Source organism: Cynoglossus semilaevis, chromosome 5 (genome assembly GCF_000523025.1).
Source record: "Cynoglossus semilaevis isolate Cse_v1.0 chromosome 5, Cse_v1.0, whole genome shotgun sequence".
Lineage (NCBI taxonomy): Eukaryota > Metazoa > Chordata > Actinopteri > Pleuronectiformes > Cynoglossidae > Cynoglossus > Cynoglossus semilaevis.
The window spans coordinates 7,784,105-7,807,008 of record NC_024311.1 but is presented as its reverse complement, the minus strand read 5'-3'; the positions used below and the strand labels follow the sequence as shown (position 1 = coordinate 7,807,008).

The 22,904-nt window shown below is 40.9% G+C and overlaps 1 protein-coding gene and 1 long non-coding RNA gene across 3 annotated transcripts in view; one reads left to right on the top strand and one right to left on the bottom strand.

Moving 5' to 3' along the window:
* The window catches only part of LOC103378896 (uncharacterized), a 110,477-nt gene that overhangs the window by 23,577 nt on the left and 63,996 nt on the right, over window positions 1-22,904 (bottom strand). The window contains exon 3 of the long non-coding RNA XR_003049783.1: window positions 4,647-4,736. This is a non-coding gene — a long non-coding RNA (uncharacterized LOC103378896). The remainder of the gene's footprint in view (window positions 1-4,646; window positions 4,737-22,904) is intronic.
* Window positions 509-22,904, top strand: part of gpc6a (glypican 6a) — an 80,853-nt gene continuing 58,457 nt past the window's right edge. For both annotated transcript variants that reach the window (XM_008310258.3, XM_017032715.2), the window contains exon 1: window positions 509-1,619. In XM_008310258.3, coding sequence (XP_008308480.1) covers window positions 1,442-1,619 — 178 coding nt within the window. In that variant the 5' untranslated portion in view covers window positions 509-1,441. The remainder of the gene's footprint in view (window positions 1,620-22,904) is intronic.

Sequence of the window (22,904 nt, the reverse complement as noted above, 5' to 3'; positions counted from 1 at the left end):
GATAACTACAGTGGTTAATGCCCCCGCCCTGACTGAAGAGGTCGCCGAACTCCCCGTCCATTTCTGTGGATGGGACTACAGTACGTCAGTAATAAAGTAATAAAGTTCTCACAAATCACTCAGCAAATAAAACTACGAACAAGAAGTGATTTTCTCTCAATGTGACACAAATAATAATAATAATAAAAAAATCAGATTAACATGACCTGCTGACCATTTTATAACTACACGCCCCCCAGTTTGGAAACCAATGCCTTATTGGAAATAGATCACAGATTTCCACCCCTGTGGCAGCTGATGGTCTTTGTGTGTGTAGTGTATATATATATATATATGTATATATATATATATATACATAAACATATGTATATATGTGTGTGTACATATATATGTATATATACACACACACACTCATATATGTATGTGTGCAGGGGTTTTCTTCAGTCTTCTATTTTGTCTTTTGTGACTTATTCTCTCAACTCTGTGTAAATATATATTTGGTGTTGGTTTTTGGTTTCCTCCATATATGAGGATTCCTGTTTAGCAGAATTTAGTCGTTAAATTGGGTTCGCTGGAGTTTTGATGCTGACGAAGTGAAAATGTCAAAAAGACTTGAAAAATAGTCCTAATCCAAAAAAAGGGAGGGTCGGGGGGAGGTGGGGGGTGAGGGGCAGGGCTGCGGAAAAGTTTGGGAAACCCTGCACGCGCGTGTGTATGTGTGTGTTTGTTTGTTTGTTTGTGTGTATGAGGTGTTTACGCCACTGTTCATCTCGTCGTCATGAATGAACAGATCCAGTGGATTCATGATCTGAGCCGCAGCAGGTGAACAACTCACTGACGGTGAACGGCTGTTCGATCCCAACCCTGTGGACACGATCCCGGTCATGTGGTCTCTGCTCCCCCGGTCAGCAGTACGTGTCCAGCGCAGCTCAGCAGAGGGGAGGCATTAAGGCGGAGGGGAGGAGAGGGGAGGAGAGGGGAGGAGAGGGGACGTGAGCTGCTGAAATCTCAGCCACTCCACTCCGTGTTTTGGCCTGACCGTGACTGCTGCTCTCCGCTCCCGCTGACGGGCTGCTGACTTCTCTCTGTCACACTGATGCTGCCGCCTGTTCCGGAGAAGTTGCTGTCGCAGCCGCAGCCGCAGCCGCAGGTAGCAGCTCCGGTCTACTCCGTCACGGGGGCTCCTTCAGTCTGAGGACCCCGAGACTCCGCTGGACTGTTCGGTCGCTGTTGTCCGCGGGGCTGGAGCTGGAGCTGGAGCTGGGGCTGGAGCTGCAGCTGGAGCTGGAGGATGGACAGTGAGGAGAGCTCCTCCGGCTGCTGCCCTCTGTGAACGTCCGTCATCTCAGAGACTCCGTCCATTCAGGCTCCAGGATTAATTCTCATTTATTTCCGACGGATTTCACTCTCCCGCCCCCGACTTTGACAACTGGGTTCACAGATGTATGCGATGTGGAAACTGCAGCTGGCCTCATGTTCCTCACTGTGGATGCTGATGCTGATGCTGATGCTGTCATCTGCCGCTGCCGACAGCAAAGCGCGGAGCTGCAGCGAGGTCAGACAGGCGTACAACCTGAAGGGCTTCAGCCGGGTCAGTGTTCCCCACCAGGAGATATCAGGTAGGAGACCACTGTCCACCTCCTCCACGTGCCCCCCCCCCCTCCACCCCCCCACACACAGCAGTTCTAGGGTGAAGGAGAATCTTCCTGGGGTCCCAGAGGAGTGGGTAACAGTTGTTGAAGGGGTCCACGTATGGTAGAAGTCAGAAAGTTCTAAGACAGATCTTACACTCACTACATTATTAAAATGAAAACCAAATTCTTTTTTAGCAAATTTAAAATTCTTCAAACTCCGTTGTTTTTATGTTTTATAACCAGGATGTGAACATTTTTAAAATAACCTGAAATAAAAGCAGAAACATATTGAAGCTCATCAACAGGTTTTACTTTGAACTCCTTCTCATTTTCTCTCTTCAAATGTCGGAGTTTTCCAACAGGTTCTGATCTCAACAGGTTCTGGTGTCAAAGGTCACCCTCTGACCAGAGCAGATGTAGAGAAGTAGTTTTAGACCTTGACGTGGTTAGTATTATTTTGTGAATGGATTTGAGGGAGAATTCTTTCAGATTCTCTTGCGTCCGTGGAGGGTTTTTACGGTTCGCTTACGAAACACGTGAACAGTAAATCTATGACCACTTGTGGTCCGAACCCCTCACCCTGAAATCTGTGCCCCACACTGTGAGCTTCCTTGAGCCTTTGAGCATCTTCACACCGACAACCTGTGGTGCCTCTTTATCACAGTCCACCTGGGCTTCACCCTGGGCTCAGTGTCTGACAGACTTCGTCAGAGCACAGATACATTTATAATCCTCTCCATATTTCTACTGCGTCTGGAAGCTGTAAACACACTCGTCACCACCAGATGGAGGATTTTGTTTTGGTTTTCTAATTAAAAAAAAATAAAAAAATAAAAAATGCTGCGTTCAAGAGCCTCATTAAAATCCTTCTTTTTAACACGTTACATTTAAACATTCATTGTAATATCCTTAGGCACCACAAGGGGTGCAGTGATATTGATATACATTCAAAAAAGAATTATGATTAAATAAAAAACCCCAAAGCTCTGGTGTGTGTGTGTGTGTGTGTGTGGTGTGGGCCAGGTTGTAACGTGGGCTGCAGACCTGTTGATGCAGCTCACTGATGGACTGGCTGAAAGGCTGACACTGCTTACCAGTAGGGGGCTGTATACACTCAGCACCAAATGTGCACTCCAATAGCTGGGGAGGTTTTTTATTCTTTTTGTCCCCCTCTCTCTCTCCCTCCCTCACCCCCTCCCCCCCCCCCCCCCACGGCTGAAGCTTAGGTTTTAATTCTCAGCCTTTGCAGCAGCACAGATATGGTTTTATTATCAGGAGGAGGCCATCAGGCAGTGAACACAGTCGGCCTTACAGGGTGAGGGGGTGTGTGTGTGTGTGTGGCGGGGGGGCGTCCTGACGTTAACCCTTCACTGACAGTGTTGGTAATTACTGCTGTCACACCACAGTGATCTGATTGGAGTTGGACATGGTCTGGACCGGAGCGTCCTTTTATTCCTATTAGTCCCTGCGATGGAGTGTGTGTGTGTGTGTGTGTGTGTGTGTGTGTGAGGGACGCCGTGCTTCAGTTCCAACTGTGTGTGTTTCAAATTTGAGCTTTTAGATGTGGGTCATCATTAAAGTCAAAAACAGTTCTTTGTTTAATTAAAACAAACAAACTGTCATGGACTGGTGTCACACACACACACACACACACACACACACACACACACACACACTCAACTGTATCAGCTTGAAAGACTGTTTTAGGATAAATAACAAATAATAAAATAAATAAATAAATAAAACCCTGGGTTTTTTTTTATAGTTTGTTTCTCTGACAGAAAATCCCCCAGAATTCCCTGAATATTTTTGTTTGTAAAAAATTCCGCCTGGAAACCATTGAGTGTCGAGTCACATGACCAACACAGCAACACTGTTGATTCCACATTTCCCAACATCTGATCTCAATTTCCATCTTTTGTTCCCGTTTGGTTGCAATGATTCCTTCTCTTCAGCGTCGATCCTTTTCTGCTCTTCTTGTGTTGGAACGTTGTCTCCACGGGTTCACGTCAGTCCAAGGTTCTGTTGGCTCGGACTTCATCATGGTTGTACTGAGACTGAGGCTGGTGTTGTACCAGTAACCTGTGTCGGCAGTACTGCAGTACGGATGTTGTATTTGGAGATCCTGTATATTTGTATGTTTTGGTTTTGAGCTCGGAGGTAAAAAGCAGGTCTTAATTAGAACTCCTGCTCGGCCCAGGTGACTGGGTGTAATTGGATTCTGTTGTCTTGTAGTAACCTTTGAATAAATACAACAGAGGTTTGAGATCTCAGGAGATGGGATTGTAGAACGCTCTCAATTATTCCTAATGAGCTGCTCCACTCCAAACTCCAGGTGGAGCTGCACCAGCGGCGCGGCCTCAGATGCCTGCGTGGTGTGCGGTGTGGATCAAGACCGCGGTGGTCCCATACGTCTGCAGACCTCCAGTTTCCTTTAGTTCGCCAACTGACTTTTTGCATTGTTTATTTTTTCATTTTTCTTCACTTAATTACACACAGCGCCCGGACGTAGAGCTCGTTATGAACAACAATATTTGATAATTAACATTAATTAACACATTTTCCTTTTAATTCTGAATTTAGTCTGAAAGTGAAAGCAGTAAAAAGGCAACCTCAACCCTCTAACAAAAATTAATATTTAGACTTTATTTTGTTAATAATTGTTTTCAAAGAATGTTTTTCTGTTTTGTTTTTTTTACAGAAAACTAAAATTTTTTGATTGTTTTTAAAAACTGCATTTTGCAGTAAATTGGACGTTTTACTGGACATTTTCTTTTTTAGAGTTGAGAAAGCAGCCTTTGTTTAGTCCAATGGCCCTTAATTGGCAACCTCTGGTACACATGTGGACTGCAAGCCACCTATTTGTGAAATGTGGCTGTTTTTAATTTCTTTTTTTTTTTTTTAATTGAGTTTGTATTATTGTTTGTTTTCCCATTTTAGATTTGTATTTGAGGTTCCCTGATTTAGTGCAAAGAACATGAAGAACAGAACGTCATCAGCAAAAGTACAGACCTAAAATCCAGTACCTCACGATGGCGGCTGTCGGTCCCTGTAGAACTGCTCCGCGCAGTATCCGTGTACAGCATCTCTTCCCGCTGGAGTCTGCCAGAGAAATACAAATAAAACAAATAAATAAAACACGATAACTTTTCTGGCATTCATAAGTTAAAGTTAACGTGTGTGTTTCTTGTCACGGGTCAGAACACTGTCTCAGTCAGCCCGCCTCTGGAACAGACTTTAAGAGACCATGGTCCACGCACTGAGCCAACGCTCGGTTGTACTGCACACCGAGTCAGACAGTTGGAGACCAAGAAGGTGAAGCAGAACGTAGCAGTAACAGTGACCTCTGGTGCGCCAACGCACCGTAGATACGATCAGAAGTACGACTTGAGTTGATGCACAGTTTTATTTTCACGGTTTTATTTTCAGCACGAGTTAAAACCTCTAAAGAAACACTAATGTCAAAATGTCAACATGCTAACATTGCAACAATTCTCCCAAATTATTTCACTTTTGCGTTGGTAAAAAAAGCAGTCGACTCTGCTGTTACAGTAACTGATATAATGTCAGGACCCAGGGTGGACTTTATCACAACATTTCTGTAAATTTTATTACATGTAGAAAAAATATATATTCTATTGTATTTGACAATTTTGACAAAACTGTTTTTCTCTAAATAACCGAGTGACTGAGGTCTAAGAACCATGAAGAACAGGAAACAAAAGTTGATCTCTGACGATCATACAATGGGCTTTAATTAATGAGTGATTCATTATAACTAATTAATTATTAAAATGCATTATTTCATAATACTATATGATAATTTATGCAAACACAATTATTTTTTAAAATAACATTTTCATTATTTTTTCACGTGCATTATTTCATAATACTATATGATAACTTATGCAAACACAATTATTTTTTATCATTTTCATTCTTTTCAAACACCTGTCTTTGCAAAAAGAACAATTTATAAAAAGTCAAATGTATAAACAAAGATATAAAATTCAAAAACAAAAATGAACAGTGTGCATGATGAGTGAAATTCAAAAACAAAAATGAACAGTGTGGATGTGTGCACGTAATTTTATCATTTCTCATCCTTTCACTGTATCTGGCGAAAAACTCACACTTTTCAAACACTCGTCGATTAGAGATATCAACACAATTTCATTTTTAGCCTCTGTGCTAACTGCTGACGCTGCTGCTACAGCTACTTCATGCTCCCCGCCTTTAGCTTCGTTGCCATTAAAGATGTTTTAAATTACTTGAAATAAAATGCATCCTTTAGACACTTCTATTTTGTCACATTTAAAATTTCAAATGGACACATGTTGGTTTCAAATGTTGCCTTTGCTCCAGTTAGCTGTTTTAGCTCCTATGCTAATGACTCTGCTACGTAGCTCATGGAGGCTCAAAGTAAAGACATTTTATCCTTTAATTTCTTAGCTCTAATTTCACTAAAGATGATAAAAACATTAACCCACAACCAGTTTATAATTCACTGTAATTGGTTTCACTCTGTAATTCAGATTTGTGAATTATTTCAGTCAATTATTGTTGTTTTGCAGCAGTAAACATCTGTTTTTAAATCCAATTTAATGATTGACTAATTAATTGAACGTTTGTTAAAACATGTTAATGAATACAGTCCACTGAAGCGTCTTCGACAGTCATGTCAATTAGCCATGGTTTGGGGCAATACATAATCAACAGTATAATATGTCTGACCCGCTCACTGCTCCGCCTGGCAAATTACCACGGTTATGAAAATGTGTTGGCACGTCATAGTCACACTGTGAAGAGGCACAGTGAGCAGACTTGGACGGGAATCAACCACTTCCCACCTCATTGACTAAAAAGAGCTGGTTTCTCTTTGTAGCTCAGGACTATTATACGTCTCAGCGTGCTCACACAATGGAACCAACCTTAGGGTCGAGGCACGAGGAACACCTGAGTTCTTGGTAAAGTTCCAGGGAGTTTTTATCCACCAGCAGGTGGGTTGAACCCAACGTTCAAAGTGAATTATGTTATAATAGGGTGTGATGTAGAGCGGCAGCTAAAGAATATTTTTCAATGGATAAATGTAACCACTATGTAATTAAATGGCTATTTGAACAGTTAGAATAAAATAGTAACATTTTGAAAAAGAAGTTTAAAAAGAAATCCAGAACCAGCAGAAACAGAAATCAGATAAAAACTACAAACTATGAGTAGGAATAAATAAAAACATAAAACACAAATGTATATATGCATATTTAGATTTATGTATATATACATATATGAAAATGTATATAAATATATGTATATATATAAACAAATGTGTAAATGTAATATATTTATAAATATATTACATTTACACATTTGTTTATATATATACATATATACATACATATATATATAAACTGAATGAAACAAAGTTTTGATTCAGGAATATCAAAATCCATTTCTCACTGTTTTCCTGTTAATTCTTAATGGATGGGAGCAGAATAATCGATTGATCGTTTTACTTCTCCTGTGGTGAATAAGCTAACGTCTGAAAGTGGCTGTTAGACAGCTTCATTATATCCCAGCGCTCCCAGCCTGTGATTCCTCCATTTACGTGTCTGTGTTGTCAATGTACCGTCTTCTGCCTGCTCTCTGTAATCAGCAGTCAGCTCCACCACGGCCTCCCCTTGTGCTTATGTCAGATGTTGGTTTTAGTGTCAAACACACAATGCTGCTGGATTGTCGATCCTTTGTTCATAAACACAGCCGTGTTCCAGTGAGGCTCCTGCTCCCTCCGACGCTCAGCTGTTAATGTGAACATCCACTAAGACAGACTGAACTCTCGCGGGTCGGCGCCGAGCTCTGCTTCAGCTTTTAAGCAGAATCACTTGATACGCAGAGTCTGTGACTTATATTTCCTTTCATACATAACAATTACCTTTGAGCTTCAACTGCAGCCACTCATCACAGTATTTATTCTAAATATATTTACTTCTTAAAAGTACTGGCTCTGTCTGTTTTATCACAGTAATCTGAAGCGGGCTCTCTGCAGATTGTGCCGAGCGAGCATTTTCCATTCGGCCAAAAACACAAGGTCGAGTACAGAGTCAAGTTTGTCTTAAACTTTTAAAAAAATATATGGTAAAAGGCAAAGGTCCAAGACCATTGGGTTGCTGGTTGGATTCCAGATTTCCTGTGGATATGTTTTTTTTGCCCTAAACAGCAACGTTCATATTAGGTTTTTTCCTAGCCAACCAGAAATAGACCATATAAATATATATATATATATATATATATATATATTTATATATATACACACTGTATATACGTATTAATGTGTGTCAGTATATATATATAAAATTCTCTTGTAAGTCTCTTTGGATAAAACCGTCTTCTAAATGCATGAATGTAAATGTGCGAGAGCCAGATCCTCCAGACTGGTGCAGGTAGAAGTGACCTGCCTTTGGAGCTCTGTCCCTGTGCAGGACTGGGACTTCACTAATGAGCGCTGCTCAGAAAACCACAACCTCTGGAACACTACAAGCTGCCCACTGTTTGTGTCTTTGTCTTTTTAATGGTTCTGCCCGAGCTCTTATCAGAGCAGGGCTGTGCTGTGAATGAGTAGCTTGGTCTTTCAGATCTAGGAAAGTGGGTTGGATATGATTGACTATGGAATGATTAAAATTAAAAATCAGATTCATTATAGATAATCTGATTTATCATGATTAATCATGATCATAATTAATCACAATTAATTGTGACCCCAATTGATCACAAATCAACATCTCTAATATATATATATATATATATATATATATATAAAACTTCATTCAGTATGTCTCTGGAACACAAATACAAATAACCTCAGGTCAGGAAATACGAAAGACTGAATCATTATTATTATTAGATGTCAAGAAAATCAAAAACAGTTTGAGTGATAGTCTTGTCATAAAGTTGGTGTTTTATATATATATATTTATTATATTTTTCCGGGTGTTTGTGTGATTGATCGACGCTAAGTTCTGTTCCCACCACTGTCTCTGAAAACAGAGAGGTGACGTTAACCTTGTCTTTGGACTCTACAAATTCACAAAGAGAGAAAAGCCAACGGTCAGCGGAGCTAACAGAAGGAACAGTCACATGTAGTATTCCTCTCCGGGGAAAACTCTTTTCTGTCTTAGCAATTCTATGCCATGAGCATCTAGGGAGGGGGGGGGGATGGGTTCACCTTGTCACTTGACTGTATACACAGAAGAATAGCAGCCGACTGCACACAATTATAAAACAGCCTTCCTACTGGGGTTCATTTAAGAGAAAAACCCGGAGCAACATTAAAAAGTACTGTTTACTCCACAGACAACAGTACCACTAATCACTCCTTCTATTTTCACCCTCTGGACGAGTGGGTGGTGAGTGTGGGCCTTTATTTATTGTGTATCATAGGAAACTGAGGCGATGTGTGGTGTTTATGGTCTCCCTCTCTCAGCCCACAGTGACTTCCTTCCCTCTGGGGGGGCGAGTCTAAATAGAACTCCCGAGTCTGACACCGATGATAAGACTCATACAGAAGGAGAAGCCACATGGGTTTATCACACTCAGTGTCAGGGATGCAAATACATCTCAACCCTGGAGACTTTTTATTTTTGTTTGTCACGCGCAGACAAGTGCACACGGCTGAGGTGATTTGCTAAATATGTTGCCCCTCGGAAGATTTGAGAGTAAACAAGCATCAAGCACCGCGGAGCACGGCGCGTCGTCATTGTCAAGAAATATAACATGTTGTCATGAAATATAGTCAAGCAGACCAACGAGGACTTAGTGTTGTGGAAACATACTGTTTAAGACTCCGTGCAACCATGAATAAATAATTAAAAAAAGACAGATTCATTATTTATTTCTTCTTCAACACAGACGATGTGACACCGTCTGTAATACTGTGTTTATTTATAATATTAGCACGTACAGTTAAGAGTTGATTATCCAAGGAGAATTCTGTTAGTATTACGTCGTACCAATTGACCTAGGGGCCTCGGATGGTCCACAAACCAGGGTTTGGGGACACGGTGTATTATCGCAACAAATGGAAGGGTGGTGGAATCATTGCCTACACCTGTGCTTTACAATTATTTAATAATAATAGTAACAATAATATTAATAATAAAATCCACAGATTAAACAATTTGACAACACTAATTTTGACCTAATTATTTAATTAATTTTCCATGTGAGGCTCCTTCATTAGTTCAGGTTTTTTTCTAAATTATAAACACATGGAGGTAAAAAGAAGCTGGAGAAGAAATAAAACGATGAATGATTTAAATGTTGTTATTTTCATAAAATGCCTTCTCAAACTAAAGCGAATGAATAATTGTTATTCTATTTTTTTCATTCTGATGGGATGATCTTCAGGTATTATTTTAAGATATTGTTCTGCATACACGTGAGAACATTTGTGGCTCTTGGACATTCTGAGTCTGTTAAACACCATTTTTAGCCTAAAAAAAAGATCAAAAGCAAAAGACGACAAGTAAAAGGAAATCCAGTTTAATCACATTATCTCTGCAGCAGCACAGGCAGAGGAGTGAGAGCCGACGCCGATGCATGACTTCATCTTATAAATAAACAATGACGACGCCTCGCTAAGCGCAGGAGATTAGGAGAAATGTGTGTTTTTACAGGCCGCCCGTTGTTTCTGAGGACAGGAGATAGAATTGTCTCTGAAACAAATTAAAAAATTACAGCCGTTTCATGAAGTCTTCAGCCACTTTAGTGCGGAGCCGTTTGAGGCCGATTGTAGATCGGGATCATTCCGATGTTGAGCGTCAACTTCAACCTTGGCTCCAAATCCTTCATCTCCCTCTGGAGAGATTAAACCTGTTCCGTCTGTCATTTCTGCCATTTTGTTTTATTGGTCTAATTCTAGTTAACAACCTCAACTGTCGCTGTGACAGAAGCAGACGCTGAACAAACACTGGAGACCGTTCGTGGATGGGGTTCCACAACCGGTTCTCTGACCTGTGGTCAACCTGTTCATGTCCTTCCAATAGTATGACATCAAAGTTGTCGTGGGGGGGGGGGGGGGGGGGTCTGCCTGTGGGGGTCAACAACTATATTTTACGGAGGACGAAAATTTCCCTGGACACTCGAATAAACTGGATTAAAATCACCAGTTGATGACGGATGGTGTACAGTATGAAAGGCCTGCTGACGTAGTTGAACTGTTGGTGCTACAGCAGCTCATATTGTATTCAGTGATACTGTAGATCGTTGGCTAATGCGGAATACTGGTCACGTGACTGGAACAGTGACTTCACTGTGAGGTCTTAGCACGATGACGAATACGACCTCACATCCAGTCCACGTCAGGACCAGACTCAGGTCAAGGACCTGTTGATGACTCCTGGAAAAGTAAATCATCCTTCCCCGTTACCGGTTCCTGGTTACTGAGCTTTTGAAAGACTGATTCAAGGTTTATGGATGTCGGAGGTTAAAACGACACCTGTCAGCGTCTGATTGGATGTTAGCTCACGAGTCATTTAAAACACTCGAGTCATGTCCCAGTCCATTTTGGTTCTATGGCACCTGGAGAACACTCGACTCTTCTTCTTCTGTCCATGTGGTTCACCCTGGTGGGTGTTCAGAACGTCAGCTGTTCGTAGCCCAACGCAGGACTTTAGCTTCGTCCGATCTACTCCAGATGTAGAAAATGAACATGGACAGGTTTTCTACGTTTCTTTATCTCCAGGTTCAGAAGAGTAAATTATAGCTGGGAACGTTGACGTGTTAAAAATATATATTTAGCGAAGCAGGAACTGAATATCTGCTCATCGGCTCTCCTTACATTTGCCTGTTATTAGTGTGGTCAGAGCCCTGATGTCGGCAGGGCTTGAGTTACTCTCCATTGTCACAACACTGCAGAGCAGCTGGGATTTGACCCAGTCAATTATATGATCAACATTTTAGAAGAATGTATTTTAGGACACGCAGAAGTAACGACTCATATATTTAGTTTTTTTCCTTTTTTTAGTTTTACATCATAAAAAGTATCTCAGTATCTCAGATAAATGTTTTCAAAATATTGAAAACATTTTCAAATATTGTCAAATAAATAGTTTTGTATAAAAATAAATTTTTATAAAGTATTTTTACTGAAATTTACATAGTAATGAAAAAGCCTTTTTTGTCAGTGCGTGATGATAAAGACAGGCTGGTTTGCACCTTTGCCTTAAAGCACTGGTTCTCAAAGTGGGGGGCACCAAGCTTCTGCCAGGGGAGATTCATTTCTATTTTCTATTATATATTTGTTTGACCTTCCACACATTAAAATAAACTATTTATAATTGTGTTTCCTTTACTGAAGGAGAATCAGAGTTTGGTAAGAATTACAAAAAATTACAGTTTCAGTAAAATCCAGTGGTGTTTTGAAGCAGCAAGTATATATGTATATAAGTATATTTAAATATATATATACATTGCAAAAACCTAAAAATCCACTGAGTCAAATCCGTTTGTGAATTAAGGCTGTACAAAGGGTGTTAGAATGCATTTAAAATTCAGTACGGAGTTAGCTTCCCTCGCTAAGAAGACTTTTGTTAACATTCAAGTCGTCAACATTTTACAGCAGTGAGAAAACACGAGCTCCTTTACCACGGCCACATTTCTGTAAATCAGAGCTGCCTCAGTGGGATTCAGAGCGAGTCTATCAGCAGGTTAAAATGATATCAGTGAGAAGACAGCTACAGTTTAAATACGAGTCAGCCTGTACTATAAAAACCTAAATTCTGTCCCTGCGTCTGGAGGAGCCAAAAATGGTAGCACTAATTCCTGACACCTCAGACATTGTTAAAAGGTCAGGAGAAACCACACTCACTGTAAAACAGACAGGAAACAGACATAGAAAAAGGCTGGAGAACAGACAGTGTCACAGTGGTGGTCTGGGTCTTAAACCCACTGCTGCATTCATCTACTGTAGCCACGACACACACATCAGTGTGTTTGTTAACATCTACACCACTGACATTTGTCAAACACGTAGGCTAAAAGTAGGGCAGCTGATACAGCAGTGGAAAGTGCAGCAGAAATATATGAACTTGAAGAAATGTCACATTTACTTCAGCAAATTAGGCCTAACCTCGCTTCCACCTCACACCAGGCTGGACACCATATATTTATCTAGCCATTACTGTCACGCCGCCTCCGACTTTGGAAGTTACTTGAAGGTTAGAAAATCTTTCAGCAGCCTACAAATGTGCGAACATATGGTGGGAGTGATGGTGGGAATTATCTGTGTCATCTTGTTTGGACATATTCAATTTGGGTCTCAAAGCCCAGTGGAAACAGCAGAAAGTGGGTGATGTGGGTGATGGAGAGCAGATCCAGATGGCACAGCAGCGGTGAGATCAATCGAGCTGCAGCTTTTTTCTCCACTTTGACACAAAGACAGATGTGGTTCAGTACGGTATTTGGGTTTACTTTGATTCTGTGGGTTTTATTTGAACGGTACCAGTGACAACACCTGCGTACAGAAAAACTACAGTATTATATATTCAATTATGACATGCAATCAATTGCACCAATTTTACCTCCAGTGGTAAAAAAAGTTAGTTTGAATGTTGGTGAGCTCCACTATTGACTACGTCAATCCAAAAGTCAACAAATATGGTAATAGGTTTCGGAACTGACACTGCACTCTGTCACTCAAGAGTATAAGTGATGGTAATAGGTTTCGGAACTGACACTGTTGTCACATTCTTATATTTCTGCACTCTGTCACTCCAGAGTATAAGTCGCACCTGCCAGAGTGTTGCCAGACAGCCACTAGAGGGCACTCTAGTGTGACAAGAGAGAAGACTAGAGAGACCTCCAGCAGATGTTAAAGTGAATTTATATATTTTAAAATATAAGTTGCACCTGAGTATCGGTCGCAAAGGATGAAAATAAGTGCGACTTATAGTCCAGAAAATACGGTAATTCCCTCTTTTGTATATTCTATTCTAATCGTCACAGCGTTGGTGAAGTACGGTTGTGTCTGTCACCCTCCACCTCAGTCTGTTCAAAAGGCACAGCGTCTTCTGTTACGTCCTGAACTGATTGGATGGTGAAGAAGCTCTGATTATTTCAAACGTGACCTTTACACCGAGGCGCAGCATTGGGAATATTGGACCGACCAAACCTGAGTTTCACCTCGCCACACTCAGAGGGCTCTCCACCACTTATGACATATTACTCTCTCACACACACTCTCCATCATTCACCACACTTTAATTCCACCAGTGTGTGTGGGCGGACTCTCTTCAGGTCTCTCCAGTCTAGATTGTGCAATTAAGTGCAGACCTTTAAATATGCCACGACCCATATGAAGAGCGGGGGATCACAGCAGGGATGGGTGAGCCCTGGGTCTGAGCTGATCCTGAGTCAGTCAGTCTTTCAGGGAAACCAGCAGCTCTGCCAACTCTTTACCTTCCACTGACGACTGTGCTGAACTCAGCTGAACCACTGAGTGTGACGTAAACACAAAGAAGAGCTGAAAGATGGAGTCTGGCGCTGGCAGCTGCTGTCAACAAGGGATCTTCCTGTCTTTGCCCCTGTAATCTGGGCAATAATGCCAAGGCTTCTGAATAGGTTTGAAAGATTTATGTTGTTTTCATGCGACTGACATCTGGTTCACAGGTAGTTCTGGCCAGAGTACAGGCTGAAACCACAGGCCAAAGAATGAAGAATGAAAAATGAAACAGTCGTGTTTGTATGTCTAGACTCTAAGCTGTAGTTTACGCTAACGCTAAGTACTGTTCCTTTGTTGGTTCAACTTAGAAAAGTATCAGTTCTGGTACTGTATCTGTTTGTAAAAAAAATAGCATCACAACAAACGCTGGTACTGTATCTGTTTGTAAAAAAAAAAATAGCATCACAACAAACACATTATCATTACTAACTCTAACACTCCCAAAAAGAAGGAAGATATATTAACCGGTATTTTTTTGTTTGGAGGGAAGTCAAATTGATTGACCATTAAGAAGAATAGATGTTAAGAGGAAGTGGTGTTTGGATTGAACTATCAGGAGAGTGGAACTGTTTCCCCAGGCCTCTGCCCTCATTTAAAGGTAATGAGTCTCTGTGCACACTGTTGCTCTGTGGCAGCTGGACTTATGAGCTGGGAGAGGAGGCAATATTCCACAAGCAGCTCTGAATGAGCGCGGAGCCGGGTTCTGCTGGTAGATCAGTGATAATAAAAAATGTGGTTCTCCAAAGATTGCGCTTCACTGGTGTTGACCTCAGCTTGGTACTGGGGGGGGGGGAACAGTACCTGAAAGCCTGGTGGAAGCAAACACCCGGTGAGGACTGGGTGATACAGTATGCACAAATCATATCTCGAATTCATTTATTTATATTTTTTAGGAAATCTCTATATACGACATAATGTATATCTCGATATTTTTCGCTATTAAGAAAAAATAGCCAAGCTACATATTTGTCAAATTGAACCTGTACATCAACAACTACCTTAGCCAACGACGTAACAAGTTTTCTTTTTAACTGACTTCAGTAATTGTATGAACTATATTAATATAAAATCACATGTAAAAATATATCAACAAACCTTCAAACCTCCTTATATCACTTGGCCCTGGCCTTAACCACCACCTGTTGGTTAACTAACCCTCTGCATTCACCTTTATCAGTTTTGTTTCATGAACCACACACAGATATAAACCCCAAACTCCCCCCGACCTCCCCCGCTTCAGTGATACGTGTGTGATACGAGTGTGATACGAGTGTGATACGAGCGGCTACATTCTGCAGAAGTTAATTAAATGTATTGCATCACTACACCTTTTTACGAATTTCTGGCCTGGCTGAATAATGCATTGTTCTCTCTGACTCCATGATCTGTTGGGTTGTTTGGCATGAAGCTCTGGCAAAGACACGTTCGCTTCGTAAACGCTGGCGATGAGACGAACCAGATGGCATCGTGCATATGCCGTTTGCTCTTTGGCCAGGTAGACCGATGAATTCCTCCGGGAATAAATCACAGTTTGTGTCCGACCAATTCCTCTGACATAGTTTCTCTCCAACATTCATCACCAACTCTCCGTGGAACTCACTTTAATCCCCTCAAAATAGTGAAGCGCAAAAAACATTATTGTGTTTCCGTTGTACAATGGAGCCACTGGAGTGAAGAAAATTAATATACATTTTTTTTGTGTGGAGTGTTAGCCGCCAAGGACTGAACTGAAGGAGGAGTGAAGAGATTAGACATGGACAGACAAGAGGTTAAAATGTTTGGAACCAAAACCACACTTTAATCTTCAAATGTGTAATTACTTATTAATTAATCACATTTTCTCACATGGCAATATTTGACACAATAGGCAGTTTTTGAATTAGTGATGCATCGATGGCCATGACTGGTGACTGTGTGTGGAGAGGACGATCACACTCACCAGCCGGAGCTGATATGTTTTTCGTGTTGGCAGTTAACTCTGGTTACCAACTGAGCTTGGAATAGTGATGGGAGTATCCATTCCCAGGTATCAATAAATCGACACTCACACAAGTATTGATTGTATATTGATTACTCTAATAAAGTACCAATACTAATAATATATTAAAGCACATATTTAAATAATTTCAGAATTTTAATGCATTATTATGTTCAAGACTTGGGGTCAACTGTCATCACGGACCGTATTTCTTTTTAAAAAAAGTCTTCGCCAGAGACTGTACGTTGACAAGGAAAATATTGAGCCTCGCTGACAGGGCCATTACCAGAATGAAGCCAACTTCAGCAGAGATAGTCGATGAGTTAAGCCCTTAAACTTTATGAGGTGTCAAACGTACGGACTAAAATAAAAAATCTCAGACGTTGTTCACTGATAAACCAAGTGAACAACGCACTTCAGGATGTTATTATTTAAGGTGCAGTAACAGGTAGAGAGTTAATGGCGGTAATAATGATGTCCTGCTGCTCAACGTACGGAGCAGAAATCCTGGGTTTCAACGACCAAACAGTTGTCAGATTAATAAAACGCAGCCATTGACGTCCTTGTTATGAATCGATGGCCTGCTGCGTCAGACCAGTGAGTTGTGTTTCTGCCAAGAGAAGGACCGACGTGAACAGCTGAGCTTAAATACAACAGAGGGCCCCTCCCCCTCACCCCCACGGTCTCTGTGTATTAACACAGGCTGCAGAAAGTAATGAGGTGCTCATGCAATTCATTATTTATAAGTTGCAGGGATTTTCTTTTCCTTTTTTCTCCCTCTGTCAGAAAGATTCAGAGCTAGAGAAAAAATTGTAGCCCCTGCAGGCTGGTATTGGCGGGTGATGAGGCCATTTTTAACTCAAATGGTCCTTAACTGCGGTTATTGCACCTGATGCCCGAAGGCTCCACAAATAGCACTAAATTAAAGTTATATATGGTTAGCACTTGGCTTCAAGCCATTTAGACTGAAACTTTATAAAAATACACTCGTGCATCACGCCTTATCACTTGGCCGCCAGATCTTTTAGCACGTCAGCTAAATGTGTAAACGGTGAAAAATGACAATGTGTTTTTTTCCAGTAGCCAGTATTTGCCAATTACCACAACCACAGCAGCATTGTTAAAGCAGCTGCCCTTGATTGACTAGAATCCTCCTAAATAAGGTGAACCGCGGTGGCCGTCTATTGTGAAGGAAAATCTATTTGCTGTATTTAAGAAGAAAAAAAAAACAAAAAAACAAAAATATATTTCTGTTCTGCTCATTAAGAGTCACAGAAGGAGACGAGTTTACAGCAGGAACGAAATGGAGCCAGAACACCCAGTGGCACTTCTGCACTTTAGGGCATCTGAGGCAGGTCTAAAGTGAAAATCTGTTGCATATGAACAGACCATCTGTGTGAATAGTTAAAATGTATTTTCACGACGCTGCCTAACTGCTGCCTCACGGCTCTTTACTCCAGATCGTGACCATAACGGACGGACGTGTACAGTATACGATATAAGGTTCATGTGTTGACCAACGACAACGAGGCTCGTGATACGAAGTTAGCTTCTCTTTCATCTTCACATCATTTAACTCGGTGACTGTTTCTGCGGCGTTCACACAGCAGCTATTACAAAAAACTGCAGTTCTCAATGAACAAAGGAAAAGGACTGGAGGGCAGTCGGAGTACTAACAATATTTATCTGAATAATGACACGGTAGCTGTCGATCAATCAAAATAATCATGATTGGAATCAATCACGATTATTCATTATTGTACTTAATCATGATTAATCGTGAATAATTACGATCATAATTAATCGTGACTAAGTACAATAATAGATTGTGCGTAACGTGGATCTTTCTGAACTTCAGTCCAGTCGTTGTCCTCAACAATATTAATACGTTTTTATACACCTTTTTTAATGTGCCACCAACTAAAAGTCTCCTGCAGTGTGTGTAAATAACAACGTGTATCGACTGTGTAACAATCAGTGGAAGTACGGTTGAATTATTGGACGTACAGTATACTGATGTCACTCTTTTCTTTACTGCCCACAGGCCTACTGTGCTTTGCTATATTTTTGTCATAAAAATCTTTATCAATCAATCTCGAAACTTTTTGACCCACCCTCAAACACATCATACTCCAAATGTACAGCATTTTTAATGAGCCGAGGGAACTGAGAACTTCCTGGAGTTCCTGGAAGTATCTGTCTGTGTGGTTGATTACACACATCAAATGACACACCCCCCTCCCCAAATCTCCCCCAGCCATCGATCAGCTTTTGGCATCTTTAGTCAGCGACTTTAGCCTCATTACAATGCTGCAGTAAAAGAGTGTCTGGCAGCTCAGTGAGATAGGAATCCAGAGGTGCCACAGACGGTGATGCATGAAGAAAAATGAAGCAGGAAAAAAAAACCAAAAAAAAAAAAAACCCAAGCAGCATGTGACTGTGTGTAAACAGAAGAATATTCCTCATTCATCTTCTCCTTCTGGTCGTGAGGAACCTGAGCTGACTCCAGAACAGTTTAGTGTATGGAGCTGACGGCAGATTAACATTCGGCGTCAGCTTTCTGATATCTGCACTGAAACAGCTGCAGACGCTGTAGCTGACGGTGTGACCTGAACACCCTCACATACATAAGTCATTGTCTTTAGGTGTTTGATGGCCAGCGCTGATCATATCATTATTTGTGCGCAGATTAACCTACAGTAAATAATGTATTATGTGAATGCAGGTGTGTGTGTGTGTGTGTGTCAGCCTGTTAACATGCCGACATGAATCATGATCGTGGATGGACCTGGTCCACAGCCTCACTGTGATGTTCCAACATCTATTAAACCAGGTTCGTGAGTAAACCACACGTAAAGGCCTGTGACGATAAGTCATTTTGCTGAACGATGTACTGTCCCACAATTTATTATTAACATCATTTTGAGACCAAATTAACCCCTGATGTAATGATACTGATGATACTGATAATAATAATAATAATATTAATAATAATGATAGATTTAAAATGAAATACATTTTATTTCTCATGAATATTTAATTAGATTCTCAAATTTCCAATGGTACCTGAATGCCTCTTGTTAGAGAACACCACTTAGTGAGTCGCTAATAAAAAATATATTATGTATATATTTCTTTATATATTTCATATATATTTATTGTAATGGCTGTCAGGGTGAGGAGTTGTGCAGTTAGTGCGATGAAGCCAACGTAGTCAAAGACTCACACCCTTTGGTGCTGTTCACACTAACATTCCATTCACACTAACATTCACACCAGTGGTCCACACGGAGTGAACACCTAATCCTGCCTCTTGTGGACAGTGGGAGGAAACATGAGAACTCCCCACACAGAGACCATCAGTTCCCACCGAGGCTCGAACCAGCGATCCTCTTGCAGTAAGGCAAGAGCACGCACCGCCCTCACACCGCAACGCCCTGGTATTAATTTCAATATGTAACAGGATGAAATACAACGAGCATCACTTCACATGTCCACACCTGTGTCCAACTGCACACTTCTGTCAGTAGCTCAGTTTCTAAAATCAAACCCGACACTCTGCCCTCTGCTCTTGCTCAGTGGCACTTCGATCGGTGACATTCAGCCTGATAGACAGAGCCCATCAGGGCCCAAACCTGTACACACACACGCACACACACACACTCTGAGTTTTTAATAAAAGTGCAGCCGTTTCATCCGGAGTGAAAGATTAGGCTGCAGCCCAGATTTGGCACGCTGCTCTAACAGATGCAGTGGATCTGCTCTGGGACCGCTCCCAACTTCCCACACGGCCGACTTGTACCTGCAGCCATCAATAATGTAGAGAACAACTCAGTTCTGTTTCTCTTCTCTTCACCCAGCAGCAGATCTGCTCTGCTAAATTTTTATTGCCAATTATTCCGTGCGTGTAAACAGAAGTAAGAAAATGGCCGTCATGGAGTCGACTGTCTGATGACGACTCGCGTTCCGTTATTCACCTCTGGGTAAAAACAAATTCAGAACCCCACATAAAACTGATTTCAAATAATAATAATAATAAAATAAAAAAAACAGTCACCCAGTCAGCCACCACTGGGGGCACAGAAGGATAAAAAAAAAAAAACGGTTCCATACTTTCAGCCGGTTTCAGCCAGTACTACAATACAAAACTCCACGTGTTCTGACTAAAACACGGGTCACCAAGTTTTTTATTTTTAGCATTTCTGGACAGACTTGGGGACAAGACACTGAACATAAAAAGAAAATTCATAAAATGAATCCAGTCGCGGCCAGGATTGGACTCTTGGGCGGGCGAAATTAAACCTGCGGGCCAACAGTTGATGAACACTGCACTAAAATGTGGAACACATTAGTCAAATGGGTTGACAGACCTAGTTTTTTTGTATTTAATGTAAAGAACAAACAGCCTAATATTTTTTTTCACACTAGAGTTGGTGTGAAATTCAAATGTTGGACGTGGAGCCTCGGCACCAACCCTGTGCCTCCTCTCTGCTGTTGCTGCTGTATTTTCTGAGAAGTACGAGTCAAAAGTGACTCGTTCAACTGGGTTTATTGACAGGTGGGATTTATAGCCAATCTCTGGGCTTCAACGCTACTGATTGGTTCTGCTGGGCTGAAATCCTGCTGAGATTTTGGGAGTAAATGTGTCCCCAAATTCAGAAGGTATTTACGCTCACAATATTTGAACAGGAGACAAATTGTTGGGATGATTTTATAAGGGAAAGAAGTGCAGTATTTATAACAGTGTCTCAGTTTTGTTTTTTGTCACCAGAAACCTGGTGACATGATACAGGGGCAACGATATGATATATATTGCGATACAATAGTCACGGCGATATATTGAGTTTTGTTTTTTTAAATCCTTCCAGCCAGACCAAAGTTTCCACTGCTCTAGTTTTGAAGGCAAGATAAATGTGGAAAAACAAAGACAAAAGCCTCAGTAAAGATGGTGTTTGAATCTACCTAACGCTTGAGACTGAAAACTGATGAATAAATAAATGGCAACATAAAAAATAACATCAGTCTTTTTTTTATTATTATTCTTGTCAAAGTCAGTTTGATTTTTCTTTGTCAACACGGTGACAAATATAATTAAACCAATCTTTACGTGAAGGAAAACTAAGCTTAATGAGTGTTTTGACAGAGAAGTGATGTATGTTCCGTGAAAAACCAAACCATTAGAGTTCAGTGATACAGTTACTATAGAAATACTTCATGAGTCTCCACTGTAGAACTAACAGTCAAACTCCTTATCCTGCAGCACTAAAAGATTTGTTCAAATGTTTCGTTTTTTTCACACTGCACTCACTGTGAGACCAAACGTTTTATTGAAAATTCAAATTCGTTTTTGGACAAATTGAGATTTGTTCCCAGGCAAAAAGATTTTCTGAGGTTTCTGTCAGACACTTCAGATCTTTTTCCTGAGGTTCTGATCGTCTCATTTCATTCCTAGTTAGTGATTGGTTTCAGTCAGGTGTTTAAGTATGTGTGGTGCAGATGACAGATACAGGTTGAAGCTCCAACAAACGCATGCTGGGAGCTGATGGTGGGATGTTAAACCAGAGGTGATTAAGTAAAAAAAAAAAACTTTTCCCGCAGTATGTGTAAATAACAACATGCGTATCAACTGTGTATTAGCCGGACAATAAGTGGATGCAACGATTAGATTTAAAGTGTGTGTCGTCACGACCATGAGTTGAAATGCCATGAAAAAATAAATCTTACCACATTTTCCGGATTATAAGTCACACTTTTTTCATCCTTTGGCTGGGCTTGAGACTTATACTCAGGTGCGAGTTATGAATTAAAATATATAATTTCACATGAGTTATTATCACATTGACAGCCATTAGAGGGCACTGATGCGGCCGACTTATACTGTATATGTTTTTTTCTTCTTCATTATGCATTTTTTCGGCTGGTGCGACTTATATATCACATGTTGCGTACAAACTGTACCAGACGTCAGTTTCACTTCCTGTGTCACCATGAACCGACAGTAGTTCAGATAAATACGGTACAAAGACACCTCTGTTTCTTTCTCTTTTTTTAATGACACTGGGGGCAGCGTAGCTGCTCTTATCTCTCGTGTGTCTAAATAGCAGAGCAGACGTGCAGCGACGCCTCTACAGCCTCATGAGCAGAATAATCAGCAGCTGCCCTCACCGTGAGCTGCAGCTGCGGGATATATTTATAAAATCCAGATTTTTAACTGCGTGATGTGTTTTCTGTTACAAGGGCAGAGCAGATGAGTCTGGATGACTAAGCCTTTCTCATTACCTCCTAATCTGGCCAGCACTTTGCTGCTCACTGAAATGTCGGGCTGAATTTTTCCTGCTAACATCAGGAGGAATAACCTGAGGATGAATCAGACCCAAACACTTCAGTCCAAGCCAATTTCAAAGTGACTATTAATCTGAATAATGAGCGTCTCCGCACTGATTTCTTCCGCTGCCGGGCCTTGAACATAATGTTAGTTTAATGTTTGTTTGTTTGTCTTTTTTTACTGAGGGACAGATCTGTTCTCCTACTCTGACGAGTAACATTTCATGTTTGTGTTCAATTAAATTAGCAGTAATTTCACAGAAACATGTCTCACCCAGGGCACGGTGCTGAATGAAGATTATGGGCTGTATTAACGTGTTCAGTGTGTGCAGTGCATCAGGATCTAGTCACTGATGTCAGGGTGAACGGTGTAATCCTCAGAGAAAAACAACGACAAATCTGCAGCTTTGGCTCCAGCGTTCCACAAATTCTATTTATTCTAAAAAGTGAGATTCTCTCTGAAACTTCGGTTCTC